Source organism: Rhinolophus ferrumequinum, chromosome 13 (assembly GCF_004115265.2).
Source record: "Rhinolophus ferrumequinum isolate MPI-CBG mRhiFer1 chromosome 13, mRhiFer1_v1.p, whole genome shotgun sequence".
NCBI classification, from domain to species: domain Eukaryota; kingdom Metazoa; phylum Chordata; class Mammalia; order Chiroptera; family Rhinolophidae; genus Rhinolophus; species Rhinolophus ferrumequinum.
In genome coordinates, this window is record NC_046296.1 from 17,900,445 (window position 1) to 17,919,336 (window position 18,892).

The window sequence follows — 18,892 nt, forward strand, 5'->3', positions numbered from 1 at the left end:
GTAAAAGCCACTGGAAGAGGCTTGGGTGGGCCCACAAGTTGGGTGTGGCAGGGTCTCAGGGAATCACCAGGGTGGGGAGACCTGTGTTAGCCAGGTTGATAGAGACTCAGATACGGCAGCCACCTGCATATGCATGCCTGGAGGTGGGAGGGCCAACAAAGGAACAAGGCACCTGCCAGCACTTCTGTCTGGGAGGAAGCTACCTCTCTAGCCCTCGCCCTGAAGCCAGGCAATTCAGTTCCTCCCTGCGTGTCCCTGGCACCTTTTGAGCTGCTGCCCCAGTTCTGGAGCTCAGAGCGAGTGATGCCTTCAGTGAGTAAGTCGGTGCGCCGTGCGCAGGCCATTTAAGAGGAACAGCTGGGACTTCAGCAGCTCTCCATCTCACTCAGTCACAATCTCCACTGGTTTTCACAGCCAAAAGTTGGGGGGACTTCTCTTTGCGACACTGGAACCTTGGCTGGGGAGTCTTGTGTGGGGATGGAACCCCTCGCTCCTCAGGGGGGAGCTCCATAGATGAGATATCCCTCCCAATTTTTAACTTTCACACAAAGGTGTGGGACCAGCCCATTCTGGGTCTCCGCGTCTCAATGTGGCATCTTCTGTATGTCCTTAGTTGTAGGACTTCTGTTCAGCTAGACTTCAGGCGATTCTCAATGATGGTTGTTCTGTAGTCAAGTTGTAATTCTGATGTGGTTGTGAGAGGATGCAAGCATAGCATTTACCTACTCCTCCACCTTGACTGGAAATCCTCTCCCTTATTTTTGTTTCATGGTTCCTTTCACTAAGTTTCAGGAAAGGGATATTTTGGTATCTTGTTGTTAAGTCACCATTTTTCCTTTTAGTCTCTGGTGTAATCTTTCTTTATTTTCCATAGAGGTAAAGTGATAGAGCAAGGAAACAGCTCAACTCTTCTTAAAGAAAAATATGTTTCATGTCTCACTTTGAACTGTGGGAGCAGAAGTGAAGTTTTTTTTTCTAAAATACATGTAGAAAGCTCTGGGGTAGAGCTTTGGAGAGCAAAATACAATTTTTGAGAAAATGCTGGTTATATGGCTCTAGGTACTTTTCTTCGCTCTGTGCATTTAATTTTATACTTATTAAAATAGAAAAATATGCTCTTTCCACTTCTGTACTAGGCTGGGGAGAGAAGGAAATGTATCCTTTCTGCTATCAGCATGAGATACTGCACACAAGAAACTACTCCTTACTGCCTAACTGAAAGAGGGACCCTTAATTTCTAAATGCACCTTCCACCTTTCCCTCTCTCTCTACACGAAGACTAGGGCACCCACAGTTTATCAGTGGGGGATCTCATGGCCAGGTGTACATATAGGCTGAGGAATTTTTTTCTTTATAACACTGATACAGAGAGATGGTTGATAACTGGCATACATTAGTACATAGGTGTCAAGAACACACAAAGCTTTTATAGTAGCTATCTTCTTTTCCCAAACAATCCTATATAATGCCTTAGTTTCCTGATGTAATTTTTGTGAACTTAAAGCTGAACAGCTTAGCTTATGTAACTAATTAGATTGCACTTTATGACAACCAGTGGCTGCTAGCACAATACCTCCTGGCAGCCACAAATCTATGTGGAGAACAGGCAGATGTTTGGCTCCTACCCTGGATCAGGTGTGCCGGATGAACATTTTTGAACTAAAATCTCAGGTCAGTTGCCTGTGAATTCATGGGCAGAATACTGGGCCTGCTGGTAGTAGACAGAAATCCTTTATAACAATGGGCACATTCACTGATGACAAAGATTAAAGGTAAGGGGATCATTCCTAAACTGATCTGATGTCTTTGGAAAGTTTAAATACGGAGGTAGAATAAGGTCGACCAGTTAACTAAAAAATATGTAGAGTACTTACCATATGCTCAGCCCCAGTCTAGATGCTTTAGCAATACAACATTAAGTCCCAATTTTTAAAGAACCTGGGATTTAATTGAAAAGACTAGTGCACATGCAATATATAATGTAAGACAAAGAAGAATCCAGCATAAAATCTTGACCCTTCTTCAGTACTGGTGCTGTTAACTTTCTCAACCTCCCAAACTATCTGTTGGTTCTTTAACCTATTCTCTCCTCAATTTCTTTCCACATCTCTTCCACACCTCCTTCATAGTTTCCTGTTTGAGATTCTCACCCCTAAATGTTAGTATCCTCCATTCTCAGGTCTCTTCTCGAGCTATATATTTGTCCTGGTGAAATGACCCTAACTGAAACTTCAACTGCCATCAGTTTTCTGAAGAACCTCCAATGCACAGACAGATCCAACCAGAAACACACTGCCAGACATCTCAAAGACTGCAGGTCCAAACTTGCTTCCTTCCCAGTAGTTCAAATCTTGTTGACTGGCACCACCATTCCACGCAATCATCTAACCTGGAACCTCGGGAGTTACCTGTGACTGCTTCTTCCTCCTTCCTCCCAAATCCACCTGATCACTGAATCAGTTCATTCTTTTTCTTATTCTTTCTCTTTTCCACCCCCTTGTCTCCTCCCTCCTACTCAATGTCCATGATAGTTCAGGTACCCATTATTTCTTGTCTGAACTACACCTGAGCTTGGAAACTGGTTTTTCCATCCCCGCTTACCTTGAAACTTTCCTCTCTGGCCACTCCCAGTCTTTCATCTAACACACCAGTCACTCCGGAACGACTTGTATTTCCCTGTTTTCTCATCTCCACATCTTAATGTGGACGCCCTTGCCTGGAGCACTCTATCATCTCCCTCTTAATCTATTAAATTTCTACTTATCCTTTAAACCTCAGAGCAGATATCACCTCCTCGAGGGAGTTCTTTCTGATACCCGCCTACCCAGAGTCAGATTCCCCACCTTCATACTGGTGTCCAAATATCCGATCGCCTAAAAAAAAATTTAAAAGATGAAGTTCTTCTTCAACTCAAACTGAATACGGGGGGGGGGGGGGGCAGGGGGACGGGGGCATACATTCTCATAAAAACTGTAGGAAGTAGACTTTACATGAGTATAAAAAGAGATGAGTATCTGTGCCCCCCCTTTCAGAACCATGGTCCATACAGAAGTGACCCAGTGGACCCCACTGTTAACCACAGTTGCTGGAATATCCCTCCTTCACCCAAACTTTTACTACGTCCCAGGCAAAGGAGATGTTTTTCTTGTATTGGTCTTTAGATACTTCTTTTTTAGGGCAGGACGATCAACTGGTTAAAAATACAGAATTTCTATGAAGGCAACCCCTAACATCATTGTCTCCCAATTTGCTTTTGTTATGCTTTAATGTCTCCAGCTGCCTGTAGACTGTGCCTCAGAGACATGAAGACAAGACTTAAAAATTAACACAGACCTGTTTCTTTATCTATAAAACGATAAGCAGATGGTCTCAAAGGATGCTTTTCTCACTAAAACATCATCTGGACTTATTCCCTGTCCTGAACTGGCTCTCCTTGTGAACTTCCCCATGTCTGAGAACAGATAAAATACAGGAGGGCCTAGCCCACAGTTCCTGCAGCTCTCTGTCCTGTCTCTGACCGTGATTTTAGGATGGTTAAGGCGTAGCTGGCAAGATCGCCAATGTGTGCCTCCGAACATTAGAAATATATCAATATTCTCTTCCTCCAATAATTCAATATAGAACTTCAATTTGTACTAAGTTTTCTCAAACTTGTACATGTCGTACTACCTTTTGGAGTGAAGCATTTCCTTTCACGTCTTTTAAATTTATTTCTTTGAAGCCTCAAAGGGTGCTTTTAATTCTAGTATTTCCAGATTCAGAGAACAAGTTCATATGAATTCCATCTATACCTTCAGAAACCCATGGTCTTTATACAAGGATAAAACAGTGCTCTGGGTGTTTGGGGTTTTTTGTTTGTTTTTGTTTTTTACCTGGTGATGCCTATATTGGCCAAAATTGCTTATTTGGCAAAAATCATCACAGAGCTTGAATATTATGTCTCTTTTGCTATGCTATACAACCTTTCTATGCTTTTACAAAGTTGTTTCTCTACCATGTTTCCCCCAAAATAAGACCTAGGGGTCGGCCTGGTGGCTCAGGCGGTTGGAGCTCCATGCTCCTAACTCCAAAGGCTACCGGTTCGATTTCCACATGGGCCAGTGGGCTCTCAACCACAAGGTTGCCAGTTCAATTCCGCGAGTCCCGCAAGGGATGGTGGGCCTGCCCCCTGCAACTAAGATTGAACACGACACCTTGAGCTGAGGTGCTTCCCGGATGGCTTGGTTGGAGCGCGTCCTCTCAACCACAAGGTTGCCAGTTTGACTCCCGCAAGGGATGGTGGGCTGGGCCTCTGCAACTAGCAACGGCAACTGGACCTGGAGCTGAGCTGCGCCCTCCACAACTAAGACTGAAAGGACAACTTGAAGCTGAACGGCACCCTCCACAACTAAGATTGAAAGGACAACAACTTGACTTGGAAAAAAAGTCCTGGAAGTACACACTGTTCCCCATTAAAGTCCTGTTCCCCTTCCCCAATAAACTCTTAAAAAAAATAAATAAATAAGACCTAGCCGGACCATCAGCTCTAATGCAAAAATTAATATAAGACCCCGTCTTATTTTATTTATAGTAAAATAAGACTGGGTCTTATATTAACTTTTGCTCCAAAAGACACATTAGAACTGATGGTTCGGCTAGGTCTTATTTTCAGGGAAACATGGTACTTAATTATCAATCATTTATTATGAGCATTTAATGGCGTCTCCAAATTTTACTATCACGTCTACAGAAATTCTTCCTTCCAGTGACATGCACTCTGCACCCCTCTACCTACCACAGCTGAGGGGTGAGTTTCTGGAATAGGAGATGGTTCCCATCCAACATAAATCCCAGAGTGAGCAGCTTTATTTCTAACCCTTGTCCTGAGCTTGAGTTCACAAAGATAATTCTCCTGTAGCAGCTGATGGAAGCACCTGTCCAGATGTGGGGACCAGACGTTTCTGGAGAACAGGATGGCTCTCCCTCACATAAACCTCAGCACCTCGAAAAACGGATTCCCAGTGAACCCCTTCTTCTTTGGCTCTCTTCATTCCTAATACCACAGTTTGAGTTAGGACTCATTTCTCAACTAAACAATCTCAATCACTGTGTGACATGGGTTAAGAATCCAACTGCCTAGCTGTATGACCTGGGTAAGTTACTTACTGTCACTTTGCTTTCCTCATCATCATTCCTTATGTAATTACAGTCCTGACAGCACCCAGCTCATATAGACGTTATGAGCATTGAATGAGGTGGGGACTGTATAGTACTTGGCACCATGCCTGGAATAGAGCAAGGTTTCATAAATATTATTATTATCAATAGCTTCCTAACCGGTCTCTCGCCACAAGATTACCCCTCTTCACCAATCCATCTTCCATGTGATTTCTAAGATGCACTTTGAAAAATATTTCTTGATTATAAAATACCTATTTCACTACAGAAAATTCAGAAAACCTATGCGGGAAAAGTCACCCATAGTCTGACCGTAGAAACCACCATCGATGTACTTCGTGCTGGAACTCTCCTCTCCCCTTACCTCTTCCCAGGGGCCCTGCCCACAGCCATCTGCCAAGGCAACAGCTCCCAGCGTTGCTCCTGGCGGGTTTCTCTGAAGCTGGCAGTCTACAGCCTGCTCTCTTGCTCACTACCTTCCAGCCGAGACCTGTCTTCTGGTCCAAGGAACGCAGGAGAACACTGAGTGTTCAGGTCCACCGCTGTGCTATGGTCTTATATCCTGCTAGCTTGCGCCTTGCTGCCCCTAAGACGGCTCATGCATTCTACAGCCCGGAATTCCTGCTCGTCTCTCCCCATCTGTGTTCACTACATTTTTCAAGACCCAGCACTAAACAAGAGTTTGTTAAATAAAATATTACCCTCCGTAATGACAACCAAGCCTGGTGTTTCAGCGCACTCTTAACAGTGTAGCCACTGCCCTATGCTAGCACGGGAACCTGGCAGACACCTGCTGAATGCGTGACTGAATATTTTATTGTTTATATTATCTCTTCAAACAAACCACAGGGTTCTTCAGAGATGAACTATTTCTCTTGATTTTTATTCTTATTGGTAGTTAGCACAGAGCTAGGTAATCAATAAATGATTGATGAGTCCAGTTAACAGCCAGCGCTTTTCTTCCTCTATCAGATGTATGTTTTCCCTTCTTTTTCTTGTCTTACTGCATTCAATGTGCTTCATAACAGCCAACACCCTCTGTGCTTACTGTGTGCCAGGTGGAGTTCTAAGTGCTTCACACACAGGAACTAATTTAATCTTCACAACAGCCCTAGAAATCGGGTACTATTACCATTTTCATTTTATACACAAGGAAGTGATAGAATTAGAATTCAAATAAAAGAAAACTTGTTTGCTCAAGTACGATATTCACATAATTGAATAAACAATTAAAATATTTATGAAGGCTCAACTATGTCCTATACACTAGGTAAGGATACTTCCCACCCCGAAGGAGGGGGAGAAACACCTAACAGGAGGCAAATAGGACAGATACCTATAAACACAGAGAGAAAATGGTAAAAGGGGCCCAATTCTATGATCAGAACAAGCCTCTCCCAAATGCTGGGAAGTAAGGGGCCCTCAAGGTCATACCATTAGTCCAGTAATAAACAGTGTTAGCGCTCGCTGGGAACCACAATCCCTGAGCACATCTGTGAGCATCTGGCAGAAGCCCGCACATCTGTTCACACCTGGATAGAAGCCTGGGGCCAATGCTTCCCTGCTCCCAGGTAATTCCTTGCCACCGACCCTTATGCTCTGTACCCCAGGAGTCCGGGGTGGTTGGGTGGGGCAGGACAGCCCACCTCCTCCTCATTGACAAGGACACAGCATCCCAACAAATCACACACTTGACTTGATATTAATGGCTTTTAACAGAGAAGACAGCCTTTTGGTAGGACCTGTCGTGTGTCATAAAATCACAAGAATTCAACATATTCACCACCAGCATCAACATCTGAAACACATGTATCTTTTAGGGAACACCATAAATACCAGAGAACCCGGAGTCTAGAGTGGATCAGGAGCCCGTGTATCAGCGACCCCCAACTCTCGGCCCGAGACAGCAGAAGTCCATGGAAACAGTTCTCACAGGCCTGTGTCTGCTTTGACTCCAGAGGCAAGAAATGGATCTGATTCCTCTGTGATCTCACCTGTACCACACCTGGATGCTAACTATGTCCAAAGCCCTAACCCCGATCTCCAGTCTCTCGGCCCCCTCAAACTCAGCTTGTCCATCACTCCTCCTCCCGGTCTGTGCACTCGGTGACCCCACCCCACCAAGGCAGAGGATGAGCTGTCCTCATCCCCACACCCCCTCCTCCCCAGAGGCCCTCAAAACCACTCACTCTGCGCCCCTCACCCACTCACCCTTTCAGTCCAGACCCTTGTGATTTCTTGTGTGGCTCAAGACACCTTTCTTACAGCTCTCCCCACCCATCTTTCCTCTCCACCACAGGCCAGTATAAGCTTTCAGAAGCACAAGGTGACAGGTCATTACTTGCCTTCAAAGCCCCCGGCGCACCTATGACATCAAGTCAAACTCCCAACCTCGGCTCGCTGTGCTCTGCAAGATTTGACCCCTGCATGCCTCTCAGGCCACCTTTTGTTCATCCCCACAAAACTCCTCCCTTTCTGTTCCCCCCAGACCACGAACAGTCCAAATAAGCCCCACCCTCTCACAGCCACCAAGCTCAAACCTCAGCACAAGCACCACCTCCCACAGGAAGGCCTCTAAGATCACCTCAATCTGTGCAACGAAGCACCTGTGCCCACCTCCACTGATATGCCATGTACCACACAGCATCAGCATTAGTTCCCTTAAATGTCTGTTCCTCTGGCCTGTGAGCTCGTTTCTGGGTCCCCAAGCCCCCGAGTGGTAGCTGGCACGCAATAACTGCCAGATGAAAGAGCCTAGAAACCCAAGCCTACCAGACCACATCCCTTTGCCCTTCCCCAACACCCAGGAGGAATTACCAACGCAGTCGCAGGTGGGGAACTCGGCTTGGGCTCTCTTGGCAGGTGTGTCCAGCAGACTCTTGGTGGGTGTGTCCAGGTACTTAAGAGGGGACTCCAGGAAGCCGCTGAGCGTGGGTGTGAGTGGATGCTCTGCCTTGGTGGGCGTGGCCTCCTGGCCCCCCTCCTCTGAATGGAAGCAGGTGGTTGAGAGCACAGTCACCGCCCCCGAAGATTCGATCTTGATTTGCTTGGGGGAGCGGGTGGCAAAAGGGCTCTCGGGGGCTGGGAGACACGTTGGCTGGTTCTCGGGATCCTGAATGGGAACAGACGGGGGGCCAGGAAGCCCAAAGCTATCCCCAAATTCAGCCTCAAACTGCCGAATGAGCTCTTCCAGCTTGTCATCGGCGGTGGGAAGAGGGCCAGCGGAGCCTGGTGGCAGGGTTGCCATGGGGCTGGGGGATCTCATTTCCTGAGTAGGGGGCAGCAGGCTGTCCCCGGAGGGACTAGGTGCAAATAGCGCAAGAGAAGGTTCTGGGGGCAGGGGAACAGCAGAGCCCTGTGAGGCGGGGACGGGGAGAGGTGGATGTGCCTGCGCGTCCTCAGAGGCTGGGGACCTCAGCCCTTCCAGGACGATTTGCCTCAGAGGTGGGAAGAGAGGCTGCGCTTCCCGCGGCCTGGACTTCTTGATCTGAATGGGCTTCCGGACACTGGGCTTGATCCCAGGAACAACTTTCTCAGTTCCCAGGGGACCTCCAACTGGTGTCAGGGGCTTCTTTTTCTTCTCCTTGGGCAGTCTGTCTGGAGGCCGTGGCACAGGCGAGCTTGATGGTGCCCACCAGCTGGGAGCAGGAGGTTCCACGGGAGCAGGAAAGGAGGCATCGTGGGCCTGGTCCAGGAAGAGACTGCGCTTATGGTGGAGGTGTGCTGCTGCAGGGCGGTCTGGGCCTTCTGGTGGGTGTCAGGCTCAGAGGATGGTGTAGGAGCCTCCCTCTGGAGAATGGGGGAGGGGGATGGAGCTGGGGCTGGGGAGGAAGAGGGCACCTCAACCTTGACCTTGGGCTTGGTGGGCAGGGCCTCGGGCCGCTTGAATACTGACTGGATGTAATCACTGGCACTGCCCAACAACTGCTCCAGTTCAGCCATGGGGTCAGGGCTTGGGCGGGGCATGGGCCAAGAGCTCCGGGGTGTTGCTGGTCGGGTATCAGTGCCCCATGCTTCAGGAAACTCTGTTCTAGGAGTTGCTGGAGGGAAGGCAGGGCTCTCAGGAGCAAAGGATGAGTGCTCTTCAGGAGGGACCACAGGCGACGAGGGGGCCGGGAGGTAGGACTGGGGAGATCTGAAAGGGGCGGGAGGGGACAAGGCCTCAGGAAGGGGGCAAGAAGCCTGGGAGGTGGAGTGAGAAGGCTGGGGGAGGGCAGAGGAGAGCTGTGTGAGGGCTTCGATGGCGATGGCGGTCTGCAGGCTGATGTTTTTCTCCTTGGCAATACTCAGGGCACTCTGGGACAGAGGCAGACCCTCTGGGGGAGGTACCTGGGGGGCCTCGGAGCTGAGGCGTGGCCTCGTGCTTGGTGCTGGGAGGCCAGCCTCACCCGGAGGCAGAGTCCCTGGGAGCCTGGCCCGCTGCTCCCCGCCCTCCACGACCACAGACTTGATCTTCCCCTCCAGCCACTCGAGGTAGTCAGGGCATTCTGGGCCATCGCAGTTGCAGTTGGGTGGTTTCATGCCATGCCGAGCGAGGGCCAGGGCTGTCTGCAGCGTGTCAAGGTCTTCACTGCCAGCAGAGCAGCTCTCGGGCCCTGACCCGGGTCCCCTGCTGTTGTTCCCAGCCTCGCGACTCATCTCACGGTTGAAGGTTTCATAGAGCCGGGTGCTAAGGGCCCCATAAGAGGACACAGCTTCGGCCACAGCCGAAAAGGCCACCAGATCGTGGGCATCTTCCAGGCGAGCAGTGTGGGCTGGGCCTGGGGTAGCGTCCCAGTCGGGCTTCTGGTCTACTCGCCAAGGACCCCCAGCCCCCAGCAGGCTGGGTCCAGCGGGTTCTCTAGCACCATTGACCGGCGCCCCTGAGGCGCTTAGCTGCCTTGAGTCCCCATGGTACACTGGCCCTGAGTCCATCTGACCTGGAACAGGTCCATCAACTGGGCTGAGCTCTGAGCCTGTCTGAAGAGAGAAAGAAAGAGAGAGAGAAAAAAAAATAAGGAAAAAGATGAGCCATAGTATTTGAAAAGCTCGTTCTACTTAATACGACTCAGATGCACCCCTAAAGCCTGCTTTTCTTGTAAACCTTCTCTATTTCTGGTAGCTTGAACCTCAGCTCACCTTCCCACATCTCCTTTCTCAGCTAGCTGTACCAGCAGAAATGGAAGGCAGATCTTTAAGAGCTCCTAATTCTGAATGATGCATAAGTTTTAGAGCCTCAGATCGAGCACACTGATGAGACTCCCCTGAAACAAGTGTTTGTTAAAGATGCACAGAAGGCCTTTCACTCGCCATGATCAAGGGGACACCAAGCCCATGCTGATTTTGTTTTTTTGTCAAGGGGAAAAGAAAGCTACCCAAGTACACCAGGTAACAAAGTGCCATTAGTGTGAAGTATATGTAAGGAACGAGCAGCTTTGATTAACAAATTCAGCTGAGACAAAGAGTCAGCTATAGCTTCTCAGTGGAAAGGAACCCACATTTCTTTTCTCTGTCTGTTACTGTCTTCACTTACACCCAGGCTGAGTTCAGAGTCTGGGACAAGACGACATTCCCACTCCCAGCCCCAGGCCTGAGGGAAACACTGATGATTTGACACAGATCTGTTTAGCCCCATGCTGAGCCAGTCATGCCTATGACAAGCTGGTTACTGCTTGGAAGAAGATCCAGGCCTCTCCCTAAGCCCAGGAAGCACCATTACACAGCTGATGTCCACCAAAGCACAGAGCAGGGGAGGGCACAAGAGGAAGGGGACCAGGGGGCCCAGTCTAGCATGTTAAAAGCTAATGCAAAGATGCAGAATTGAGTATTCAAGATTCATCGCTCCAGAAAGGAAAGCTCTTCCTTACTGTAGAATGCCAATTATTTATATATATATATATATATATACACACACACACCACACACACACGACGAAAAGGAATGATATATATATATAGAAGTCATCAGTAGATGCTACAACTAGTAGGTGAAAGCTTGCCAGGCATAGGATATATACATGGTCCCAAAATGTGTCCTCCAAAGTTACTTAATTACAATAATAACTTCATAGTGGAGAAATCTGGCACACACGACCTTTACCAAATGATCAGTTATCATCACCATCAATATCGGGACAAACCAACATCATGTGCCTCTTGATATGACACAAGAAGAATATATCATCAGTCACACAGAAGTCCAGCCAAAACATAAACCTGAACCTACTCATGAGGAAACATCAGACAAACCTAATGATGAGGAACCATCAGATAAACCCAAACTGAAGGACATGCCGAAAAGCACTTGGATTGCTCTCTTCAAAAAATTCAAAGGTGGGCTGGCTGGGTGGCTCAGGCGGTTAGAGCTCCATGCTCCTAACTCCGAAGGCTGCCGGTTCGATTCCCACATGGGCCCGTGGGCTCTCAACCACAAGGTTGCCAGTTCAATTCCTTGAGTCCTGCAAGGGATGGTGGGCAGCACCCCCTGCAATAAGATTGAACACGGCACCTTGAGCTGAGCTGCCGCTGAGCTTCTGGATGGCTCAGTTGGTTGGAGTGCATTCTCTCAACGACAAGGTTGCTGGTTCGACTCCCGCAAGGTATTGTGGGCTGTGCCCCCTGCAACTAGAAACGGCAACTGGACCTGGAGCTGAGCTGTGCCCTCCACAACTAAGATTGAAAGGACAACAACTTGACTTGGAAAAAAGGCCTGGAAGTACACACTATTCCCCAATAAAGTCCTGTTCCCCTTCCCCAATAAAATCTTAAAAAAAAAAAAAATAGACCCACCCTATTAAAAAAAAAAAACAAAGGCTATAACAAGAGACAAAGAAGGACCCAGTAATCCCACTTCTGGGTACTTATCTGAAGAAATGCAAAACACTAATTCAAAGGGACATGTGCATTCATATTACGTGTAATCAAACAATATGGTGAATTTTTAAATTAAAAAAAAATTTATTATAGCAAAAGGCTATAATCCCCCTCAAAACACTCCCCCTGACTTCGAACACACTTATCCTATTGCTCTTGCCACTTTCTCAAGCAGTTCTGGAAGTCCTCTCTCATGAGTGTCTTTAGTTGCGCTGTCACGGCTGCCTCAATGTCCTGAAACATTTTGACTTTGGGGAAGAACCAGAAGTCACACAGTGCCAGATCCAGTGAATAAGGTGGAAGAGGACACACCATAACATTTTTATTTGACAGAAATTGCCATATATCAGAAGTGATGTGTGACATGGTGTGTTGTCATGATGGAGGATGACTTACGGTACACTTTAAAACACACCTTCTCTCAAGAATAGCTCACACCCAACCAACTGCACCGAACAAGTTGAAACTTGTCACATAGTGTTACTCAGGTTCGACGCACTGCTTCCCATATTGAAGATCCCTGCCTTTCCATTGGATTGCACTCGGCAGCAGCATTCACTGTATTTGTAGATCTCAACAGAAAGGCTCCGTGTCACACATCACTTCTGATATGGCAATTTCTGTCCAACAGAAACATTACGGTGTGTCCTCATCCACCTTATTCACCGGATCTGGCACCATGCAACTTCTGGCTCTTCCCCAAAGCAAAAATGACCATGAAAGGAAAACATTTTGAATCGATTCAGTACATTGAGGCAACCACAACAGTGCAACTAAATATACTCACGAGGAGGACTTCCGGAACTGCTTCAGAAAGTGGCAAGAATGATGGAATGAGTGTGTTGGAAGCAAGGGGGGGTGGGCATTTTGAGAGGGATTAACGGCAATGTGTCTTTTACTTTAATAATTTTTTTTTTAATTTAAACTTTCACCATATTTTGTGATCACACCTCATATGTTCACTGCAGCATTGTTTACAATAGCCAATACCTGGAAGCAATCTGGGTGTCTGTCAATGGATGGATAGAGAAGAGGTGATACATTTATACAACAGAATATTACTCAGCCATAGAAAAGAATTAAATCTTGCCATCTGCAACAACATGGATGAACACTGATGGTGTTGTGCTGAGTGGAGTAGGTTATACAGAGAAAGACAATATGCCATTGGATTTCATTTATATGTGGAATCTAAAGAACAAGATAAACGAACAAACAAAACAGAAACAAACTCATAGATTCAGAGATTTTGATGGTTGTCAGATGGGAGGGGGACTGAGGGCATAGGTGAAAATGGGGAAGGGATTAAGAAGTACAAACTGGTTATTAAAAAGTAATCATGAGGGGATGTAAGGTATAACATAAGGAATATAGTCAGTAATATTGTAGTAACTATCTATGGTTGTCAGATGGGTACTAGATTTATTGAGATGACCACCTTACAAGTTACATAAATATCTAATCACTCTGTTGCACACCTGAACCTAATAGAATATTGTATGTCAGCTGTAATTAAAAAGGTTTTTAAATATAGTTAAATAAATAAAGCAAAACATTTTTTTCAAAGACGAGGAAGACAAACATCTCTCCCAGCTTACACTAAGGAAGCAGGACAGCAAAATGTATGCTCATGGGTCAGACCTGGGGAAAAACAGCTATAAAGGGCATCACTGTGACAACGGATGACATTTGAGTATGGGTGTGGATAAGACCATATTGTGTCAATCTCAATCTTCTTGACTTGGCTCATTATACTATGATTATGTAAAAGAATATTCTTGTCCTTAGGGCACACACACACATACACATTGAAGTATTTGGTGTCAAGGGACATGGCACCTTAACTTATTCTCAAATGGTTCAGAAAAATTAGTCACGTGACATTGAATGACAAGGATACATTCTGAGATGTGTTATTAGACAATTTCGTCATTCTGCAAACACCCCTTACACAAACCTATATGGCACAACCTACTACACACTGAGGCTGGGTGGTATACATTCCTCCATCACATATACAGTGGGGTGTTAACTTAAACGTTATGTGGTGTGACTGTACATACATATATAAAATATATATACACATATAGAAAATGATAAAGCAAATAGGCAAAATGTAAACAATTTTGGTATGTGGGAGTCCCAGGTATTCTTCTTGCAACTTTTCTGTAAGTTTTAAAATTCTATCAAAATAAAAAGTTAAAAAAAAACAAACTAGTCCCTCACGTAGAACCAAAGAGTATTAAACAGATGGCAAAAGGATCCTCGTCCCCAGGCTGTCAGCCATGGTATCATGGGCCCCAAAGTGGTGGTGGGAAGCTGGGATTTGGGAGCAGCCCTGTGGGAATTGAGCTGAGGCCCCAGCCTGTGGTTCCTGCCTCATCCTCGTCACTGTCCCAAATCTGGCCACAAAGAACCTTCATGCTTTTCCGGCGTGCTTCTCTGAACCTTGCCAATGCAGTTCTCATTGCCTGGAATGCCCTTCCTAGCCTCTGTGAGGTCACTCTGGCTCATCCTACAGTGTCTCCTCCTCCCTGATCTGGTTAGCAGAATTACCTGTGGCGGGTTCCCACGGCACCTGGTATGTGCCTCCGTTAGCACTTATCACATACCACTACCATTACTCAAGCAGCTGCCTCCCCCAGCAGATGGTGGTTCCTTCAAGACAAGGTCCAAATCTTCCTGCTCTGTGCCTCCTGAGCATAGCCACTGCAGTAACACATTTTCAGTCCAGTGAAAGGCCTCCCATCCCCCATGGCCACGAAGCCGCCAGCCTTTCCCTGATGGAGGACTATCTTTCTGAACTAGGAACACATACCTTTCCTCTAGGAATGTGGCTGATCACGCAGCACTCCCTTCTTTCTTAGAAACCTAAACTCATGTATTTGCAAAGGCTGCAAACTCTGAAGTGCTCAGTTTCCATGCTTATGTGTAAGAGCCAGAAGGAGCTTGCATAACCAAGAAGAAACGTGGGAGAGTAGCATGGATTTACAAAAACAATGCCAGAAAGACTAATGCTACACGAGTTGAGGCTTCCCCAAAATGGTCAAGATAATGAAAAGGATTTAACAAGTTATTTGCGGTGTGTCAATAAGAACAAGGAAGGGTTAGACCCACTGTTGTGGCTCTGAATTCCCTGGAGAGGAAAATGCTCTTTGTACCAAAATGAGAAGAAAGGGAAGAGCAGACAGAGAGAAGAGGGAAGTGAAACCGGGGAGACTTTAAGAAACTCTAAATTCCAGTTTCCTGGCCAGAGGATCCCACTGATATATTCCTTATACTTGCTGGTGATCCTGGAGGAAACTTGTCATCAGGGGAAGGTGCCAACAGGTGAGAAAAGGGCAAGCGTTATCCCCAACTTTCGGGACAGTGAGAAGAGCCCCAGGTGACATTCCTGAGTGAGTAACTAAAGGAACCACAGGAGTCGGTCAACGAAGACCATCAACCCATCAACGTCCAACTAGTCTTACTTTTTTGTGTCATGTGGTCCTTGGACTAGGAGGTGAGGAGACAACCTGGCTGACGGGCCACACACACACTCAAGGGCTGCAGGCCAAATGGGGCACAGATCAGTTTTGTTTGGCCTATACAGGTATCTCGTTTTCTGAAAGATCGCATTTGCCCTTTACCTTTTATGAAAGACTGACATTAGTACCTGCTTTTGCTAACTGAAAGAAATCTTAAGAGGATTTTCACTTTTACAAAAAAAAAACAAAACAAGTGGAAACAGAATTCAGTGTTCGTTTTGCTGCGAGCCAGCATCTGCCATGAGCAACATAGACCATGAGTGGCAGGAATGGCGCCTCCACGCTCTTTCCCTGAGAACTACACTCAGCATCAAGCGCCGTAACACTGAACTGTGTGTGTGTGAGCATCCCTGTTTTATCTAGATTTATTTTGTGCATCCGTTAGCAAGATGTGTCCTCAGGCATCAGAGAAGCCTAAGAGAGCTGGTAAGGGTGCTATGCTTAGTGTAAAACTGGACTTAATTTAGCATTTTGGGTATGATTTGGTAGATTATTTTTTGGATCTGGGAACACTCCAAAATGTTTCTGTATAAATTAATGATAATTGCTTCTTCACTTTACACCATTTCGGCTTACAAAAAGTTTCATAGGAACACGGTACTTTCAGATAGCAGGGGAAACCTGTGCAGTGTTAGGTTTTTATCTGTTTGTTTTGTCAATGCTAAAACATTAAATTTCACATGAAACCAAGATTTTCTCGAAGATCCACACTTCTGCTTAGCAACTTTGTCTACGACTGAGCATTGGCTACGGCTCCAGCTCACCAGCAGCTTCACCGTGCGGCACTGCCTTCTTGAAACCAAGGCCAAGGGTCAGGGATCACTTATCAACTGCCTGAATTAATTATCACTTCATTCATTTGTGTTACTGCCAAGCCCCCATAGGCATTTGGGTTTGTGACTCAGGCTGTAAACATTCAAGTTCCGCAAGGTCCACTGTGATCCCTCTGAGGGCCAGCTACAGAGAATTACAGGCTGGCTCGGCTGGCTCACCGCTGGCTGAATGACCACGCTCAAAGTACGAGTGGCGTATCTGCTAGGAGGAAAGTCTTTAGTGGTCTGCTACAGGGCTCGGTCCTCAGAACTGCCCTGTTCAACACAGTTGTCAATAACGATAGCGAAGGCACACTTACTAAACAGGCAGATGCTGAAAATAGGAGGGACAAACCTATGTTAAGTGACAGAACCAAGTCCAAAAGGTGAACACGTTGCAGAAAACAAAGAAGTCTAACAGGGTAAGTAGGGTCCTATCCTTAGGCTCCAAACCACATCTGTGCAAATTAAAGATGGAAGAAGCACATGACGATAGCAGTAGTCACATAAAGATGTCTTAGCATTCAGGAGGGGTAGAAGACCCAAAGGTGCACTCAACATGATGAGACTTGGCAGCTTCAAAGGGTCTGACAACCCAGGGTGTTTTCAACCTTTTTTCACTACAATCCATTGTAAGAAATACATTGGATACCATGATCTATTATATACTTAGATACGTGACAAGTTTGCACAATGGTATTTCCCCTTACGAGGCTCATGAATTCCTCCCTCTCTTTCTTGCAGGCTGCAACCTTCTAAGTTGACTTCACAGTCCATTAATGGGTCCCAGCCTACAGTTAGATACACAGAACTGACTAGAACGGGCCCTGTGACAGGCAGTGATAACCCCGTTCTGTCCAGACAGTCCCTACCTAAAACACAGGCTTCTCTTTGGGGCTGTACCCTCTGAGGGGGACACAGAGGACAGCAAGCAGGACAGCTCAAACCCATGAGAGCAATAGGTCCCTTTGGTTCTGAAGAAGAGGAAACTCGAGAAGGTCTTTAAACATCTAAGGTTCCGCCGTTTGGAAAAAGAATTAGACTCGTTTTGAGTGGCCCTAAGAGGTGGAATTAGAAAACAGGTAACGCTTTAGAGAGAACTTAGGCTCAATTTAGGGAAAAGTTTTAATATTGAGAGACACTAAAATATGCATCAAACAAACCCCGCCCCTCTAACAAGCAGGAGGTAGCAAGCTCTTATCAACAGAGAAGTTGAAAAGAAAACCAACCAGTTATTTGGTGATTATTGGCAGGGAGGCAGGACAATGGTGGAGGAAGAGGATGAATGCTAGCCTCGGCCCTTTCAAACTCCCAGCTCAGACATGACCCAACCCTGAAACCCTCCACACTTTCTCCCGCAACCGTCACTCCCCCCTGGGTTCCAACAAATGCCACTCGGAGATGCTCCTCGGTGCCTGCTTTTCGTCTGCCTCCAGCGAACTCCAACCTCTGGAACGTGAGTCGGCTTCCCTAAAACGGAACCGACCCTCCCCCCACCTCCAACAGCTCCTTCTCCAGCTCGTCTGTTTCTGCCACTGTTCTTGCTCTCACCAACGTCCTCAACCCAGCGTCATCCATGTTCTGCCAACGCAGCCCGTCACCAGATCCAAACAATTCTAACCACGGATGCCTCTCCACTCTGTTCTACCTCCTCCCTTTCTGTTCCGGCTCTCCTGATGTCGGCCTTGGTGTGGGTGCACATTTTTTAAATTGTCCAACCTGACGGTGGCTCCTTTAAGCAACTCTACACACCCCAAACACCTGCCACCACCATTCACACGCGTGCACGCGCACACATGCACACAGTCTTTTCTCCACCCTACGAGCCCTGCTGTTGCTATGTGGCCCTCCCTCCAGACTCTCGGCCACCAACTCCATAACTCTTCCTCACATTCCATCCTTGTTCAACCTTATTTTTAGAATGCCATTTGCATACGTCTAGTGTGACAGATTTTATTTTCCAAAGACGGCCACTACAAGCCCTCTATCCCACACGCATTTTTCCCATGGAGAGGTGGGTCAGCCTTCCCTCCCTTTGAATCCAAGAGGGATTGGGACAATGATGGAAGGGACACTACATGGCTTTCAAAGCTCGATTATACAAGGCAATATAGCTTCTGCCTGGGTCTCCTCGGACACTTACTCTTGGAGTCCAGCCACCATGCTGTGAGGAAACCCAGGCCACGTGGAAAGGGTACATGTAGGTGTCCCGCTGACATTCCCAGCTGAGGTCCCAGCCAACAGCTGGCATCACCTGCCAAACGTGTGAGTGAGGGAGCCCTCCAAGGATTCCAGCCCAGTTGTCAAGTTGCCTCTAGCTTTTGAGCCTTCCCAGGTGAGGCCCTAAACATCAAGGACCAGAGACAAACTACCCACGCTGCGTCCTTTCTGGCTTCTGGATCCACAGACTCCATGAGCATAATAAAATGACTGTTGTTTTATGTCACTAAATTCTGGGGCGGCTTCTTAACCAACAATACACCAGACTGTTTATTTCAGGAATATCAAGACGTTTATAAAGTGAAAGGCAAGAAACAGAACTATA

General features: G+C 46.9%; 1 protein-coding gene across 1 annotated transcript in view; it reads right to left on the bottom strand.

Annotated features, from left to right (window-relative positions):
* The window catches only part of TET3 (tet methylcytosine dioxygenase 3), a 100,143-nt gene that overhangs the window by 36,519 nt on the left and 44,732 nt on the right, over positions 1-18,892 (bottom strand). The window contains 2 exon segments of the mRNA XM_033124410.1: positions 7,975-8,878; positions 8,881-10,116. Coding sequence (XP_032980301.1) covers positions 7,975-8,878; positions 8,881-10,116 — 2,140 coding nt within the window.